At 39.1% G+C, this 17448-nt stretch overlaps 1 protein-coding gene across 3 annotated transcripts in view; it reads right to left on the bottom strand.

Annotated features, from left to right (window-relative positions):
• SENP5 (SUMO specific peptidase 5) overlaps nucleotides 1-17448 on the bottom strand; it is a 273248-nt gene that overhangs the window by 165094 nt on the left and 90706 nt on the right. For all 3 annotated transcript variants that reach the window (XM_086944242.1, XM_086944241.1, XM_086944240.1), the window contains exons 3-4: nucleotides 1079-1184; nucleotides 831-978 (exon numbers count right to left, since the gene is read on the bottom strand). In XM_086944242.1, the coding sequence (XP_086800368.1) occupies nucleotides 831-978; nucleotides 1079-1184 (254 nt within the window). The remainder of the gene's footprint in view (nucleotides 1-830; nucleotides 979-1078; nucleotides 1185-17448) is intronic.

The following is a 17448-nucleotide window of genomic DNA, read 5'->3' as shown; positions in this document are numbered from 1 at the left end:
GACAATGATAGCCATGGGGATTGGGATACGAAACCTCGCAGATACAGACTATAAATTTGAGTGCAATGGAGTCCTTTGGTGAACTGTCAGGCTTAAGACCGCTAAATGGCTGCCCCAAGTCCCTGAGGACCCTGCATCTTGTTTAAGGGTGGAAACCCCCACTTGTCAAGTTGTTAGCTTACCCTTTCTTGTGAATGATAATTTTGCCTATATTACCTTCTGCAATACCATTGCGCTGCCATTTTCAAATCTAGTCTAACTGCAGAGTTGTTATAGTCTTCATGTGAAAGGGAGGAGGAGGGATGGCATTTTCTTTGTATATTGAGAGAAAAAAATCAAAAAGTTTTGGAAAAAAAATTAACAGTTTTATGACCGGTCTGGACCACTTGAGCTATTAAATCGCTCTCTCCGGGGATCACGACATTTTTAATATAGTGCAGACTTTACCCGAAGGTGTCAGAGCGCTTCACAATAAGAACAATGACGCAATGACTCAATAATGGCTAGGCAGAATTAGAATTTAAGATACACAAGTATGGTTAAAGTCACAATTTAATATGCATGCCTAGGAAACCGGGCCTTCCAAGCTGACAAAAATATGTGAAAGACAATGCTTTTAAAGTGCAAGGGTGGCCACAGATGAATAGTCTTATAATAGTTCACAAATAAAACAATAAAAACCATTCAAGAAGGTTTACCTACCAAAAAGCAAAAATATTTTACCCTAACTCCAACCGGAGAATGGATGCTAGGTTAAAAAAAGCCATGACTGCAAAATTCCAAATAACACACAAACAAATTCATCTTGCTGTAACATCTCTTCTGTGTACCTGATCATTTAGCCAATTTTGACCATCAAGGGTTGCAAGATCATCCATATCGAGCATATGCTTGTTATAAAAGACCCGGAAATTGCACATTGAGACTTTTGTATGCTTTGCACGGAATTTCATAATCTCCTTAGTAATAAAGGCTTTCCTGAAATACAAAATAATACAAATCATAAAACACTCAAATCTGTGTACTCCTCTTAAGGTAAGTATGTCAGAATCTTTTTTGTTAAAAATCTGTCACAAACCTGTTAGAAAAATCTTCATTGAAGACTTCCTTTAACCTTGCTAGAACATCCTTTTCACTGAGTGGTATTAAACTACCATATTTCTTCATAATTTCATTCAGGAACACTGCAAAAAGAAAATAAATGTTAAAGACTACTCGTTTAGAGGAGCATAGTTTAGTATCTAGTGGGGATGTTGAAATGACATGTAGTTGTGCAGCTATTAAAAAATGAGCCCATATGTGAAGAGCATGTATTTTGCGCACACGTTTCAATTATAAAATGCTGAAATCTCTATAGCACAACATTGTTTCCACTTTTTGGCAACTCAAATTAAGCAAGCGTGTTCAAAATGAGAAAATGCCATCATGACCCTACTAGAGTATTTCAAAAAAATATTATTTACATCATCTATTTTTTTTAAATGTTTTTAAAATATTAATCGTGCTATGAGATTTAGTGCATTAGCTACTCAGCGCTATGAAGATTTGACAGACCAACTTAGGCTTTAAAAAATAGGGATATTAATGAACCAGAAACGCAATACAGTAAAGGCAAGCTTGGTCTAGGATTACAGATACATTGCATTATTTAACCCCTTCGCTGCTGGCCCGTTTCCGCCGCTGTGCGGTAAACAAACGAACAGGGAGGGGCCGTGACGAACCCCAGCCGTCATCAGCACACTAGCACCGCGGAGCGTGACAGCTGGGGTTCGTCACCAGCATACAAGGGGTTAATGGATTAAAAAAAATATGGAGTAGAGTATTCTAAACAACTTACACCATGGTTTATCTAACTTCTGGAACAGTCTGCCGTTCATATTACCAAAAGTCTGATGGAGCGTCTTGAAAGGGCCAGATTGAACAAAAAGAACTGATTTAGTAGCATTGGAAGTTAACATAGGAGCCTTATAACAACATAGAACTTGGGGTCATGCAAATGAAAGGTTTAAGGAAACGTACATCAACACTACTTTAGGGAGAAGACCGGTTTTACCATCTTAAAATGGTTTATTCACTTTAAGTATATAAATAGTTATTCATTGGTTTGAAAACAAGTTTTCCATATTTAGGAAGAAGATCGCTCTACTTGCGTAGATGTTGCTAGGATGTGTTCAAGGAGACACATGCATCTCCAGCTCTATTAAGAGACTTCTCCCAATATTTATTTATTATTGTCCAGATTGATACCTGAATGTTGCTGGTCTGCCTTCAAACTTTCTTTGGAAAGTAGATTTCAATTGAGAGCTGGGCACTACAGGTTTCAAATCGGTTTCTACACAATTCTCCAAAGAAGGGTGGTATGCAGAAATATTCCATGTACCTCCCATCAGGCCTCTGCATGCTTTTCTCCTTATTCCATCTAGACAAAACATCATCCACCTACCATTCCACTTTCAAGAGCGGCAGCCCCGATTATGCAGCCTAGATAGGACCATTTTTAATATTCTCTTTGGCTTCAAACCCAACCTCCTCTAACATGCAACACGTTTTTGGTATAGCAGGGACATCATAAATCCAGCTTTAACATTTTATGGTGCTAGTTTATGTATATTTACTGAAAATTCACGCCTTCAGACAGGGGCAAGCTTCAGTTATGGATCTTAACAAGCTCACTCAGAAGCAAAGTTTCAGGTAAAACTTCACTGCCCTCAAGCTATCCCCCTCCCAACAAACTCCCCTCACTCCACAGCTCATAACTCCTGTCCTAGCGCATACTGTCTATATAGATTTGTACCTGTTAAAGGTGTTAGTTGCTTGAGAGGTGAACAGTTGGTGCAAATTTCCATCTTACATCCTAGGCCCTTCTTCATAAGATTAACCAAAAACAAAGTCCCTCAAACCAGTGGAGTCTATCCATGTAAAAGGGCATAAAGACACTTCATTCCAGAAACAACTCACAACTGTAAACGGATAGTGCCTCACTTGGATAATCATTTACCCTAATTAAGTAGCCTAAATGTCACTTAACACACAATGATGCAGATAACATGTTACTTGACCTTAGTACCCCAGACTACAGGAGGACAATACATAAATGCAGTTACAGAGCTGAATGTACATCTCCCTCTCTTGTAGATGTACATCTCCCTCTCTTGTAGATTTAGAGCCAAAGTTGTGAGGAAAACCTAATAAACATCTGCGTAGAAATGGGTTAACACTCAAAGTTCACAAGATTAAATCCAATAACCTTTTAACTCCACTAGTTCAGAAAGCCAAACTTGTCCTCACCAACATAAAATCCACCAGACAGGTCCAGATCCCACCTCAAAACATTAGCACATGTAAACAAAAGATAATCAGAGCCCATCCGTATGACCAGATCACCTTTGATCAGGGCAATTTCATTGCAACACAGGCAACGGAAAATCCCAGCCAGCCTCAAAAGATGCAGAATTTTCTTACCTACTACCATTAATCGTAAAAGTAGATTATCACCTAATGTTTCATGGCATTTACCTATCCATTTTTTCCTTACCCCTAGAGTACATAGCAAAATTTACAATTCTATGCAGTCAGATTATGCCCAGGAACTGAACTACACTCCAAAGTGCAACACCCTTCATTCGAAAAGCATCAACCATAGACACGCACCAGAATCTGAAGGGGGCAATTTCTGCAATGCAAATAGTAGCATGCACAATTTATAAGTCCAATAAAAAAACAGAAAGGGAGGTCTCCTCAAGAAACCAATCCAGGGACGAGGAGCTAAGGCGCAACAGAAAAGCAGGGTAGTCCCTCTTATTTAATTTAAGAGAAAGGAGATAGACCTTGTTATATCATGCCACCATAGCTCAAGAGATCTACACAAATAAAGCCACTAATAACAGTTCTCACAAAAATACAAATACACTTAAAATAAAATATCTCACAGATTTATTACACAAGATTTGTACAATATCAAATATCAAATAACTGTGCCACAGTGGTAAAATTAAAAAAGAGTGTCAGCATCATGCACAACTGATGTACATCTCTATAGTATATACATTACACAATTTAAAAACAGCAATAGATTAAAAACCAAGTTGTCGACGCAGCGTTTCGGTTTCCTAAGTTGACACCTTCATCAGGACAGGGTTCTATGCAATAAAGAGACAACGAATTAACACAACATTTTCTTTCGTATCATAGATATTTCCTTCATACACCACCCCTTGTTCTCTATTTTTGATGGCAAATTATCTAATATTTACACAACCATATTCTTTTATTAACAAAGGGACATTTTACTCACAAATTAAATGTAGTCTAAGTTAACATATTTCATCTAAGTGCACATTATAAAAAAACAATCAGGTACCATGTGGCACACAGCATCGTGGCAACTAGATCTCATGAGCTAAGTTGGGGGTTGTGGTGGATATTAGATAGTGCATGGGCTAATACTCAAGCAAGAGTGAAGGGATGAAACATATTTCTACACGTGGTTTTCTATAGACTTACTAAAAAACGGACTCCTGTGGTCTTGGAGCCGTAACTTCCTCTCATTCAATCTGAGGAAAAAGGTCCTTAGTACATCACAGGACACCGTGTAACAAGCGATTCAATTTCAATGATTCTAATGGACTCTCCTTATATCTGAAAATGCATAAAACCTTTTGTTAAAAGAATTTTACTCCTCAAATGCACCTATTAAATTGATAGCATTCTGAGTTTGTATCTCATGGTTAAGACAGATTACCTTGGTAATATCAAGGAGATGACTTTAATAAGGAGGAACAAGGAGCCACCGGTATATTGGACTATTATTTTCTCAAAGTTCCTATCAAACAGAAAAAAATTTTGGGGACAAATGGGTATATAGATAAAGACCATGGCTTGATATTTAAATGTAAGTGTTAAACTTTCACCATCGTTGTGCTATTTATTGATAAACTCACCCCTTTCGGATAAGGGACCAGAAGAAAATGTAGCACGTGACTGGATGTCGTCAGGCTATTTGCTTTTGCAGGAGGGTTTGATTCCTTATCAGGATTTAGGAGGTATTTTTCGCATTCACCACCTGAGATAAATATACAATCATGAAGCATTTTTCAATTCTTCTGCTTCACCAGTATATATCATGCAACCATGATTTCTATGGTCTGGAGTCACTATTGATGCTATGGTATACACTTATTGGTATTCACGTAAACTTTAGCCAGTATTCTAATCGATCGTAGTTGCAGTGGCCATGTTCATGCGTCAGCGCTCGCATGTGCACAATATCAATTATGTTAATAATTAAAAAAAGGAAATAAGACCCTGATCAGGCAGATCTCCGTAGTTACCCAATCACTAACCATATGGGTTTTAGCGGTCTATATTTGCGTCAGGTCCGTGCATTTTAATCTCTCTTTTCGCAGATTAAGACAGAGATCGTACTCTTGTATCGGGCTATTTAGATTGTGGCAAATTAATTTGCACATACTAAGTTCATTAGGTCGTGTTAAGCATTAAAAACCGAACTTATAAGTACGCTAATTAGCTATCGCTTCTCGCAGGCGCCTCCTTTGTGGAGAGGTAGCGAGTGACTAACTGCGCTTTCTCATTTTACTAAAAGCGGGTTATAACGCTCACCTTTCGTCCGAGATTCGGCCTCCCTGCTCCTTGTTCTCTCCGGGTTCATCGGGTCGTAGCTGGCTGTACAAGGACTTCCATTGATTTAAGTCATTCGGGTTCGCGCTTAAATTCGCAACCCTCGCGAGATTATGGCTTTGTTTTTGCGTGTCACTCAGAGCGACGGGTATGTTTCCGGACTACCTGGGTAGTTCAGTAATCGAATGGGAACTTTTTATTGAGTTGATCCTGATGAGCTGCTGTAGTAATTTATTGCAGATTTTTAGAGTACCAGGTCATTTAAATGCGACTATGTTTTACGATTTATTTGATTAACAAACTGCAAAAAACGCGACAGTTTATACAGACTATGGCAGTGGTCTGTTCTCAGTTCCTACCTATCGACTTTTGTAGTGGTCTGTTTACAGTTTCTACATATCGGCTGTTATGGCTCACCCAATTTTTATTACTACAACTTAGATTATGTGGCTGTGGGAGAAAACTAATCAAATACATTTTATCATGCAATTCTAAAGAATTCTTTCCCGTTCCCGTTTTTTTCTTTTCAGGTCTATGTCACCTCCTCTTAGGTTCATCCTAAGAGGAGGTGACATAGACCTGAAAAGAAAAAAACGGGAACAATTTTTTATGTCCCGATTCAACACCGTGAGAATCGGGTTAAATAATAAAGAAGACTGGGAGCGAATCTTATAAATTAGGTTACTGGATCAGGAGTGAATCTTAGAAAGAATTCTTTAGAATTGCATGATAAAATGTATTTGATTAGTTTTCTCCCACAGTGCGCCCTTTGTCGATACCCCATGTTTTAATATAATATACCAACGGGTGACAAAGAGCAACCACCTATCAAGATAGACTATAATCTAATGTGACACAAAAATGCTGTAATATAGCCACCAGAATTGAGGAGAAAATTGTAGATCTTTGATGGAATAACTTTGAAAAACAAATCTGTTTTCATAATTGACAACCAATTTATGTGTAATATAATACTACTGAACATATAGTCTGAGAGTATGTTGATAAATAGTATGTTGATAAATAGCTATTATCATAATAAATTCCACATAATCTAAGTTGTAGTAATAAAAATTGGGTGAGCCATAACAGCCGATATGTAGAAACTGTAAACAGACCACTACAAAAGTCGATAGGTAGGAACTGAGAACAGACCACTGCCATAGTCTGTATAAACTGTCGCGTTTTTTGCAGTTTGTTAATCAAATAAATCGTAAAACATAGTCGCATTTAAATGACCTGGTACTCTAAAAATCTGCAATAAATTACTACAGCAGCTCATCAGGATCAACTCAATAAAAAGTTCCCATTCGATTACTGAACTACCCAGGTAGTCCGGAAACATACCCGTCGCTCTGAGTGACACGCAAAAACAAAGCCATAATCTCGCGAGGGTTGCGAATTTAAGCGCGAACCCGAATGACTTAAATCAATGGAAGTCCTTGTACAGCCAGCTACGACCCGATGAACCCGGAGAGAACAAGGAGCAGGGAGGCCGAATCTCGGACGAAAGGTGAGCGTTATAACCCGCTTTTAGTAAAATGAGAAAGCGCAGTTAGTCACTCGCTACCTCTCCACAAAGGAGGCGCCTGCGAGAAGCGATAGCTAATTAGCGTACTTATAAGTTCGGTTTTTAATGCTTAACGCGACCTAATGAACTTAGTATGTGCAAATTAATTTGCCACAATCTAAATAGCCCGATACAAGAGTACGATCTCTGTCTTAATCTGCGAAAAGAGAGATTAAAATGCACGGACCTGACGCAAATATAGACCGCTAAAACCCATATGGTTAGTGATTGGGTAACTACGGAGATCTGCCTGATCAGGGTCTTATTTCCTTTTTTTAATTATTAACATAATTGATATTGTGCACATGCGAGCGCTGACGCATGAACATGGCCACTGCAACTACGATCGATTAGAATACTGGCTAAAGTTTACGTGAATACCAATAAGTGTATACCATAGCATCAATAGTGACTCCAGACCATAGAAATCATGGTTGCATGATATATACTGGTGAAGCAGAAGAATTGAAAAATGCTTCATGATTGTATATTTATCTCAGGTGGTGAATGCGAAAAATACCTCCTAAATCCTGATAAGGAATCAAACCCTCCTGCAAAAGCAAATAGCCTGACGACATCCAGTCACGTGCTACATTTTCTTCTGGTCCCTTATCCGAAAGGGGTGAGTTTATCAATAAATAGCACAACGATGGTGAAAGTTTAACACTTACATTTAAATATCAAGCCATGGTCTTTATCTATATACCCATTTGTCCCCAAATTTTTTTTCTGTTTGATAGGAACTTTGAGAAAATAATAGTCCAATATACCGGTGGCTCCTTGTTCCTCCTTATTAAAGTCATCTCCTTGATATTACCAAGGTAATCTGTCTTAACCATGAGATACAAACTCAGAATGCTATCAATTTAATAGGTGCATTTGAGGAGTAAAATTCTTTTAACAAAAGGTTTTATGCATTTTCAGATATAAGGAGAGTCCATTAGAATCATTGAAATTGAATCGCTTGTTACACGGTGTCCTGTGATGTACTAAGGACCTTTTTCCTCAGATTGAATGAGAGGAAGTTACGGCTCCAAGACCACAGGAGTCCGTTTTTTAGTAAGTCTATAGAAAACCACGTGTAGAAATATGTTTCATCCCTTCACTCTTGCTTGAGTATTAGCCCATGCACTATCTAATATCCACCACAACCCCCAACTTAGCTCATGAGATCTAGTTGCCACGATGCTGTGTGCCACATGGTACCTGATTGTTTTTTTATAATGTGCACTTAGATGAAATATGTTAACTTAGACTACATTTAATTTGTGAGTAAAATGTCCCTTTGTTAATAAAAGAATATGGTTGTGTAAATATTAGATAATTTGCCATCAAAAATAGAGAACAAGGGGTGGTGTATGAAGGAAATATCTATGATACGAAAGAAAATGTTGTGTTAATTCGTTGTCTCTTTATTGCATAGAACCCTGTCCTGATGAAGGTGTCAACTTAGGAAACCGAAACGCTGCGTCGACAACTTGGTTTTTAATCTATTGCTGTTTTTAAATTGTGTAATGTATATACTATAGAGATGTACATCAGTTGTGCATGATGCCGACACTCTTTTTTAATTTTACCACTGTGGCACAGTTATTTGATATTTGATATTGTACAAATCTTGTGTAATAAATCTGTGAGATATTTTATTTTAAGTGTATTTGTATTTTTGTGAGAACTGTTATTAGTGGCTTTATTTGTGTAGATCTCTTGAGCTATGGTGGCATGATATAACAAGGTCTATCTCCTTTCTCTTAAATTAAATAAGAGGGACTACCCTGCTTTTCTGTTGCAATTTATAAGTCCACCTTCTGCTAATGTTGTAGATTAACATTTACCCTGGGATTAAATTAGGCACAGAAGATAAAGAATGACATCTGAACTAGATATAGTGTTGGCCCTCACCAGTCATTTAGACAAACCAACAAGTGATCGACCTGACTGCAGGTGTGAGAAAATATAATCGTTCCTTATGAGTTTTCAGGAGTTTGCACTGGTTTCTTGTGGAGTCAAAAGTGCAGTTTAAGGTGTTGTGTAATGAATTGGATTCTCCATGAAACAAACTTCTCATTTCTATGCGGAAAGATGAATACCTTCTTGACCAAGCGAGTCCAGAAGCGAAGTGCAACGCCTTCTAGAAGCCCCACAAAATCATTGTGCAAGTCCTTTTCCATTGAACTCTGGGAAAATAAGTTGCCCTTTGCACTAGGAGGTAAAGGTCTAGCCAAAAAAATAAAAATGTTAGCCACGTGTAACTAGAACAAACGCAAATTCTACTTAGCAATGATGTTTGCTTTTAGCACCAGGAAATCTTAGTGTAGAACATACTGGCTTTAACTGCTTTGTAGTTAATTCTGGAAGTAACTCAACATAACTGGCAAGCAAGAAGCCTCTATCTAGTTTTGTGGATGTGTTTCTACAACCTATGGTACCCAAAATGCCCACATTCATCCAAGACACCAAGCACCTCTTAACGGATATACAACAACTCCCATTCGACACAGAAAAGGATTGGCTGGTGTCCTTCGATGTGGAATCACTTTATGCGTGTATTCCACAAGAGGAGACATTAACCACCATAAAAGGGATGCTAGAAAACACAACATGGGAGAGTATTACACCCATCGACTTCGTGATGTTCTGTGCAAGAATGGTTCTCAAAGAACTTTTTCAGATTTGAGGACCTACTGTACCTGCAAATATCAGGCCCTTGTATGGGCAGCATTTGTGCTCCTAGCTTGGCTAATTTGTATGTTCACAAAATAGAACAGGAGACAATATTGACACCAGAGAATCCGTTCTTCAGTCATCTACGTACCTGGAAAAGGTACATAGTTGACGTGTTTGTCATTTGGCGAGGAGAGGAAGAAACCGTAAACATGTTCCATGAATGGCTAAACAACCAAAATGACTTTCTACGCTTCACTCTGGAATTCTCCAGAACCAAACTTCCATTTTTGGACCTATTGATTCGACCCATGAACGGAGAATTAATAACAGATTTATACCATAAGCCTACATCATGTAACTAGTTATTACCTTTTCAAAGTTACCATCCACGAGTGCTGCGTGAGCACTTACCGTTCGGTCAGTTCTTACGCATAAGACGTAACTGTACAAACTTGGAGCTCTACAAAGAACATGCTAAGGGCTTAAGTAAAGATCTGAAAGAAAAGAAATATCCGGATCACATCATTCGGAACTCTAATAAAAGAGCCGCAAATAATAACAGAGAATCGTTATTAGAGCAGAAAACGCAAAAAGAACATTTGTAAATACTTTTTCCAGCTTTTCGAACTCTGTTAAAAAAAGTATCAACAAACATTTGTCCATTTTGACAGCGGCAAATAAAGACCTCCCCCGACCGTTATTTGCATACAAACGCAGTGCCAACCTGAGACAAAAATTAGTCCACACTCGACCTAAAAAGGTCAGCAACACTAGAACACAGACAACCTTATGGAACTTGGCCCCAGTGGTAGGCCACTTTCCCTGTGGTACCTGCTCAGTTTGCCCACAAACTGAAAAAACCTTATAGAGTTAAATATCGGAACATCACGTCCGTGGAGAATTGAGAAACATAGCAACTGCAATAGCAAATGCTTGATTTACCTTATCTGGTGTCCTTGTCAACTTTGCTATGTTGGTATGACCACCAGAAAGGTCAAAATACGTATTCAGGAACATAAGAGTACTATTAGATGTGGCAAACGGTCAACAAAACTGACCAATCATTTTCTTGACAAAGGCCATACTGATAATGACTTAAAATGGGTGGTGTTAGAGAAACCTTGGATCCCATCATACATGACGGACCCCTCTAAATTACTGTTTCGTAAAGAACAACAGTGGGTATACAAATTGAAAACGGACATCACAGGTCTAAATGATGAAATACCCTGGACCTTAATTTGAAATTACGACAGTTGTATGAAATCAATAAAAGATATTACAGACATCTGGGGTACATAAAGAGTAACCTAAGTAAATGAGGGCAGTAGGATTAAGAGATGGCCTGCATGAGCCTTATTATAACAACCATAGACTGGTGAGTACAGGACTAACACTTAGTATAATCCACTAACATTGCTTAAGAATCGAAATTCTCCACATATCTGGTCTATTACTTCATACACCCTGGTGATTAATCTGAGTCATTGAAGATATTAGGTATGGCCCCTCTTAGAAGAGATATTCTTTGCGAAGTACCATTTTAATAAATGGAACACCCTGAGCATAGTAGCCATGAGAGTAATAGCAACATAGAATGAGTAGCGCTAACACGAGTAAACTTTTTTGTGCAACTCTTCACATAGACCCGACATTTGAGTCATTTAATTATGTAGATACTGATTCTCCTCCTTGTTTTACATATACAGTAGATGCATTACGAGTCAGTTCCGGTATACGATAATTGCAGAACAAAAAGTAATAGCTTTAGCACGATAGTGTTTACCTCACACGTTTACACGCATGCGTTACAACATAGTGTTGAATGCCGACACATGCGCATCTATAAAGTACCGCGCAGCAAATAAGTTTAGACGGCCGGAACTCACAGCACCCGCCCATGTGCGAGTAAATAGTGTTACACACCTGCACATGCGCATTAACCAGATACCATTCAGGCGTTAGAATAGACGGCGGGGACTAAGAGGACCCGTCTCCCGGCACAGTGGTGCCCAATTAAGAAACAGACTATTAAAACACGATTTACCTGCCGTTCGGTCCCTCCCGGGGCAAGCTCATCCCGCGAAGGGGTACCGACGGACAGGTGAGTCATCTTGATCCTGGATGGTCTGTCTCTATGCGTGTTACTTTCTACATAACCATGGGCTTTTCAATGGTCCCACTTTGAAGGAGCTTAGATCTACTTTTCTGTTCCTAAATTAGGGTCTAGTTGACCAATTCCAATAGATAACCATTGATAGTAAGAATTGTCATTGTAAGAACACTCTGCCCTGAACGCAATTACAGATTTCGCTTTTTTCACAGCCTTGTAGTGTATATGTCCTTTACAATAGGGAAATTCGTTTTTTTAGGTAGAAGACAGTGTAGCTAAGTTTACTACAGTGCCTTTCTCTTCCCGCAGTGCGGGCCTCCTTCCTGAGCGGCTTGACAGGTAGAGGCGAGGCTGGGTTATCCAACTTCTGTGGGTAAGTTCCATAATACTTATAAACCTTAATATAAGAATAATTAATTGTGACAGTGACAAGAGCACAATATACAGTTCAACATGTGATTACATAAAGGTTGATGTGCCCTACTCTTTTTCTCTCCTTTCCTAAAAACCGCCTCTATACTTTGTGTTTCTTCTAAAGATACCCAGAGTATGGCCTGACAAAAGAAAAAGAATTTAGCAGGAATACTGGTGGTGTATTAGAAATGTATTTTCATTATTTACACAATTATTGCAGCAGCATTGTAAAATATCTGGTCCTGAAGAAAGCCGCTGATACATAAATTGATCAACAGACTGAAACATGTCGACCTATCACTAACAGTGGTTTATATCCATACCACTGCGCTGTTACATTTTTAATCCTATCAGGTAGAACACATTAATAAAGTCAATTGGTGATCCTATCTAGGCAGTTTTAATCCACACCCTTCCTTCACACAGCGCTGCATAACTCCTCACTACAACCCATCATCACACATATGGGATTACCATCCTACCCCTTCAAAAAACATCTCTGAGCTCCTTCCTTAAAATCCAGAAGTAGTAGCTCCCAGTGGCGACTAGGTTTTCCCCACTGGTAAGGAGGCCCCATATGATGAAGCATGTCACCCTCGGGTGAGTGAGGGGTCTTATCCTTAAGGGATGCCTTCCCTTGTGTTATAACACATTTTGAAAGTTGAGAGATAAACTAGGGTGTGTCCTTTAACATTGTATACACATGTAAAAGACTGTAGGTGTATAGAGTGGTTTTTCAGAAGCAAGTACAAGTCCCTAAAGGGTAACGCAAGATGCTCCAAAGCAGTATAACTAGGATGGATTAAAGAAGAGCAAAAAACAGAAAAGACTAGCTGGACATCTTCTACTGCTATGCCCAATGATCTAGAACACCAATGAAGTTTAGACCTGCCTGTACACAGGCCTCTTCTACTTGAGTAAAGAGTCAAATATACTCTACAAGCAGGGTATCTGCGGTGTACATATAGCTAACACACATCAAAAGAGTTGCCTTCTCCACTACTCCGCCTACTTAGTTCTCAATCTGCCCTGACCCCAATAACTGGCAAACTCCCATGCCACATTTCCCTGCTCAAGTTTAAGTCTGCACTTTTCCCTATCACCACATTTATACACTCCTTGAAATGCATTCTTTGGCACAGAGCTCAAATAATTGGTCACATTCAGGCCTTATGAATCAAAAATGTTAGTAGACCACAAATATGGTTGATATGGCCTATGATTTGCCTTTTAGTTCTCTTATAGTATTGTCATTGGGGGTGGGAAAGGAATAATTGAGTTCATGTTTAAAGATTCACTTGTAATAAATAGATGAATAAAGCATAATGTGGTAGGGCTCTGTCATTTACAGCAGCACATTTTCCATTGAAACTGCCATAAACGTTCCCATCAACATGCAATTTTACTGGTAAAACTATTTAGTGAACAAATGTGTGGAAATCGGGTTTCAGCAAATACTTACCATTTGCATATCGCCAAATAAAGTGTTCTGATTTGTTTTGATCCTATTAAATCATTATTTCTATCACACTTCAGAATTAAACCCCAAAGAATATGCTGTCAGAACTATCCTTTCCTGAGTCTTAAATATTTGTACAGTTCGTTCACAAGCCTTTTAAATGCCGTAAGACAAAAAACTTCCATCATATTGCCTTTCATTTCACATTCCTTTGTCACAGTTCACTTTAGTAAATCATTGAAATTTACAACTAGAGAAAGAAAATTAATCATCAAGATAAAAAAAATTAAAGACGTCTTTATTGCTCATTCACTTTCTGCATGAACAGAACACCTGCTTTGCCAGCTCAAGCTCTCTCACCAGAAAGGACCAGTAGGCTCTAAAAATAGCTCGCCATGATCGAATCCCTCTTGCCATAGAAAGCGGGCAATTTGATTTTGACACCTGCAATAAAAATTCCACACCAAATTTATAAAAATGTAGACCATTTTAATTAACAAATTAACACCAAGCAACAATTCATTAAGGGCAACTGGATATATGATTTTTTTTAGGTTTTAGATAAAAACAGCACCGAAAACCACAAAGTCCCCGCCGTGGGCAACTGGTCAAGCTACACCAGGACAAGGGTAATGTTTAAGGCTAACCGTTATGAAGTGCAGGTTGGATACAGAGATAGTTTGTCACGGTCAGATGATTTTACTTTCTGACTTAATCTCAGAAATAGAAGTCAAATATCCTTTGCGGGACAAGGCTGTAGCGGAGATGGGCCAGATAGCCATCGGACAAAGTCACAGAGAAGCCAATTGACTTTGCCGGGAAGGCTTGGAATGGGAGAAATTCGAAATGTGTGCCCAAAGAAGGTCCTACGCCAGCCTGATGCTTGCGGTGCAGATTCCTACCTTCGCACAGGCACTTTTTTGGTGCTCCAATTCCTTCAACGGAGCAAAGATGTAAGCTGTAACTGAACATGGTTCCACAAGGCCAGATAACTTCTCCATGATGTCCTGCTGAAACAAGTTTGCTGCTGTAGAAAAACTCCAAGCAGGAGCAACCTGCATCTTTGGCCCAGGAGCTATGCAGGTTTGTCAGAATAACTGGTCAGGTTTCTCTCGGACCGGTCGGTTCTCGAGAAAAAATTCCTTAACAAGGGGGGAGGGGGCGGAGCGCGCCAACGTGCAAAATGGTCGAGTCCTAAGGGAGCTCCGCATGCCATCAAGAAAATCCTGCATTAATCCAGACATCCAGGCGTAGATTCCGCCTAACAAATTGTAGAGTAGTTCCTGTATTCCCTATAGGCTCTGCGCATTGGAATATATACTGTAGTTTAGACGTAGGACTGAAGTCGACTAGGTCTCTATCGAATATATTAAACTTATTAGTGAGTGCCAGCTAGCTCAGACGTCACTAGAAACCTTCTCGGATTCACAAGGGATTCGTTTCTGACAACCGCATAAACATGACAACTTTATTTCACAAGAATAAGAAATCAAATCTCTAGAGTTGCGGAAACAATAGATAGCTTTTTTAAATCAGCTCAGTTATTCGGGCATGCTTCGTTTCACCAGAGATGCAGAGAAAAATAGAGAGACGGGTGTTTTCAATAAAAGTATTTATTGAACAGTCTTCTTTCTCAAGCATTGGAAATGAACTGATACAATCGTAATACTGGTTATAAAGTACACTGCATATAATACGAACAGTATTATAAAGTAGTACTGTAAAAGCATGATATGGTTTCTAAGCCATAAGTGCATAAAATGTATAAAATACATACAGTAATAAATAAGGACTAAAAAAGTACTCAACTGGTGCTTCTAAAATACGCCTACCCCGGTGTACCTAACCTAAGTCTAGTACTAGGGAAGGAGTAAGTGAGGAGTAGTCTAAGTTTAGTAGTTCTCTGCCAGGAATCTATTCCAAGAATGCTCTAAGAGGTCTAATCAGCTCCGTACCTTGGTTTTAGAATGAAGGAGGTCTTGTATCTCTCTCAGAACTCGATTTCCCAGATACCCCAAAGGGTAAGCCGGAAACACTGGAGCTGGATTTCTCGGCAAGAGAAAAGACTTCGTCTCTCTCAGTGCGTCAGCTGGAGGGTCGGCTTCCTTCTGCACTTGCTGCTGCAGGGCGTCGGGCAAGTAGATAGTTGATCTGCTCCAAACCACCGTGTGTTTGACTGGGCAAACCTGAGCATATTTATACTTTGAAGGTGCAGAGATTGATTCATGTTTGGACTTAATATCGTCATTCAAAGGCTAAATTCTTGGAAAACGCCAGGAGTTCTTGGAGAACTTAATATTCAAGCAGGGGGAAGTTCCTAGCTGCTGAAGGCGGGTTTTTCCAAGAAACCGTTGTTAATTCTGGGAACCTAGTGGAAGTAGTCATGCCGTATTTGGGCTGTGTGGCTTAGACCAAATAGGGTAGTGATTTTTATGCTTATATAAGGATATGATAAAGTATACCTATATAAGGGCATGAATCGGGAAAATTACACTGGGGGCCTAGATTCGATTACAACACCCACTCCACGATCTTAATTTCAATTAAGCTAACCTAATAAGCACTGAACATATCTAAAGCTAGTGTTTGCAATCCCACCCCAAACTACAAAAAAAATGCACTTGAAATGGTTTGTACATGATCAGAATATTTTAGCATTTCTACAGTACGTATTTTAAGGAAGTGATGACATTCTAAGCATATAGCATTGTGACAAAATATGCAATCGGAATGTATCATGAATTTTTCATTTAGGAAAATGGCTCTTAAATACAGAAGTAAAGGTCGAGACCATTTCATATCATAACATATCATGTCACTGGTTATATGAGGACAAGGCTCAAATATATTTTCTAGGCTGTGTTTAAAAAAGAAAATAATTTCTTGTTCTCTAAGAATAGTTCTCCTTTAAGCAGATTAGTCTGTACCAAAAAAAAAAAGTTTAATAGTATTTTGGAGAGAAAATTTTTTTTTCACATGGTTGTGAAAAAACAGAGTCCCAAAGTGAAATTTCTTTGTTTTGAAACATTGAAGGCTGAATTTCAGAGTTCAGGGAACGCTTTGTGCATGAATCAAAAGTTTTTCTCGGTGTCAGGAGAAAACAGATCATCAAGGCAGGAAAAGAAATCGTCTAACACACTAGGTGAAGGTGGAACCACTTGATCAAACAGATCAAATGTGCACAGATGAGAAGCATTGCCGTCAGCGCCAGGTGCCGCATTAGCAGTGTTCAAATCAGATAGTACCTGTGTGCCTGTTGATCCTCGTATCTCACCCTCAGTTAGACTTACTGGTGAGACCTCAATGAATGCGGTCATCAGGATTAGTAGCCGTTGGGGACAACACGATGCATGAGCCGTTACAGGACTTAGCAAGGCGTCGACATCCGATGCCAGGACTGATGGAAGTGTAAGACAGATGTCCAACACGCATTCCTCTCCGCAAAGCAGGCATCGTAGAACAGGTAAGATGCAATCTTGCCAGATTGGTCTGAACGATAGAAACCAGGTAGTGTTCAGATCTCTTAAACGAGCCAAGCCAAGAATCTGTGAAATCCTTTCACGATACCTCATGGCAAGGAGGGTCCCT

This window comes from Lissotriton vulgaris, chromosome 11 (assembly GCF_964263255.1).
Source record: "Lissotriton vulgaris chromosome 11, aLisVul1.2, whole genome shotgun sequence".
NCBI classification, from domain to species: Eukaryota; Metazoa; Chordata; class Amphibia; order Caudata; family Salamandridae; genus Lissotriton; species Lissotriton vulgaris.
The sequence above is the reverse complement of the archived record's forward strand: the minus strand, read 5'-3'. Positions and strand labels throughout refer to the sequence as shown.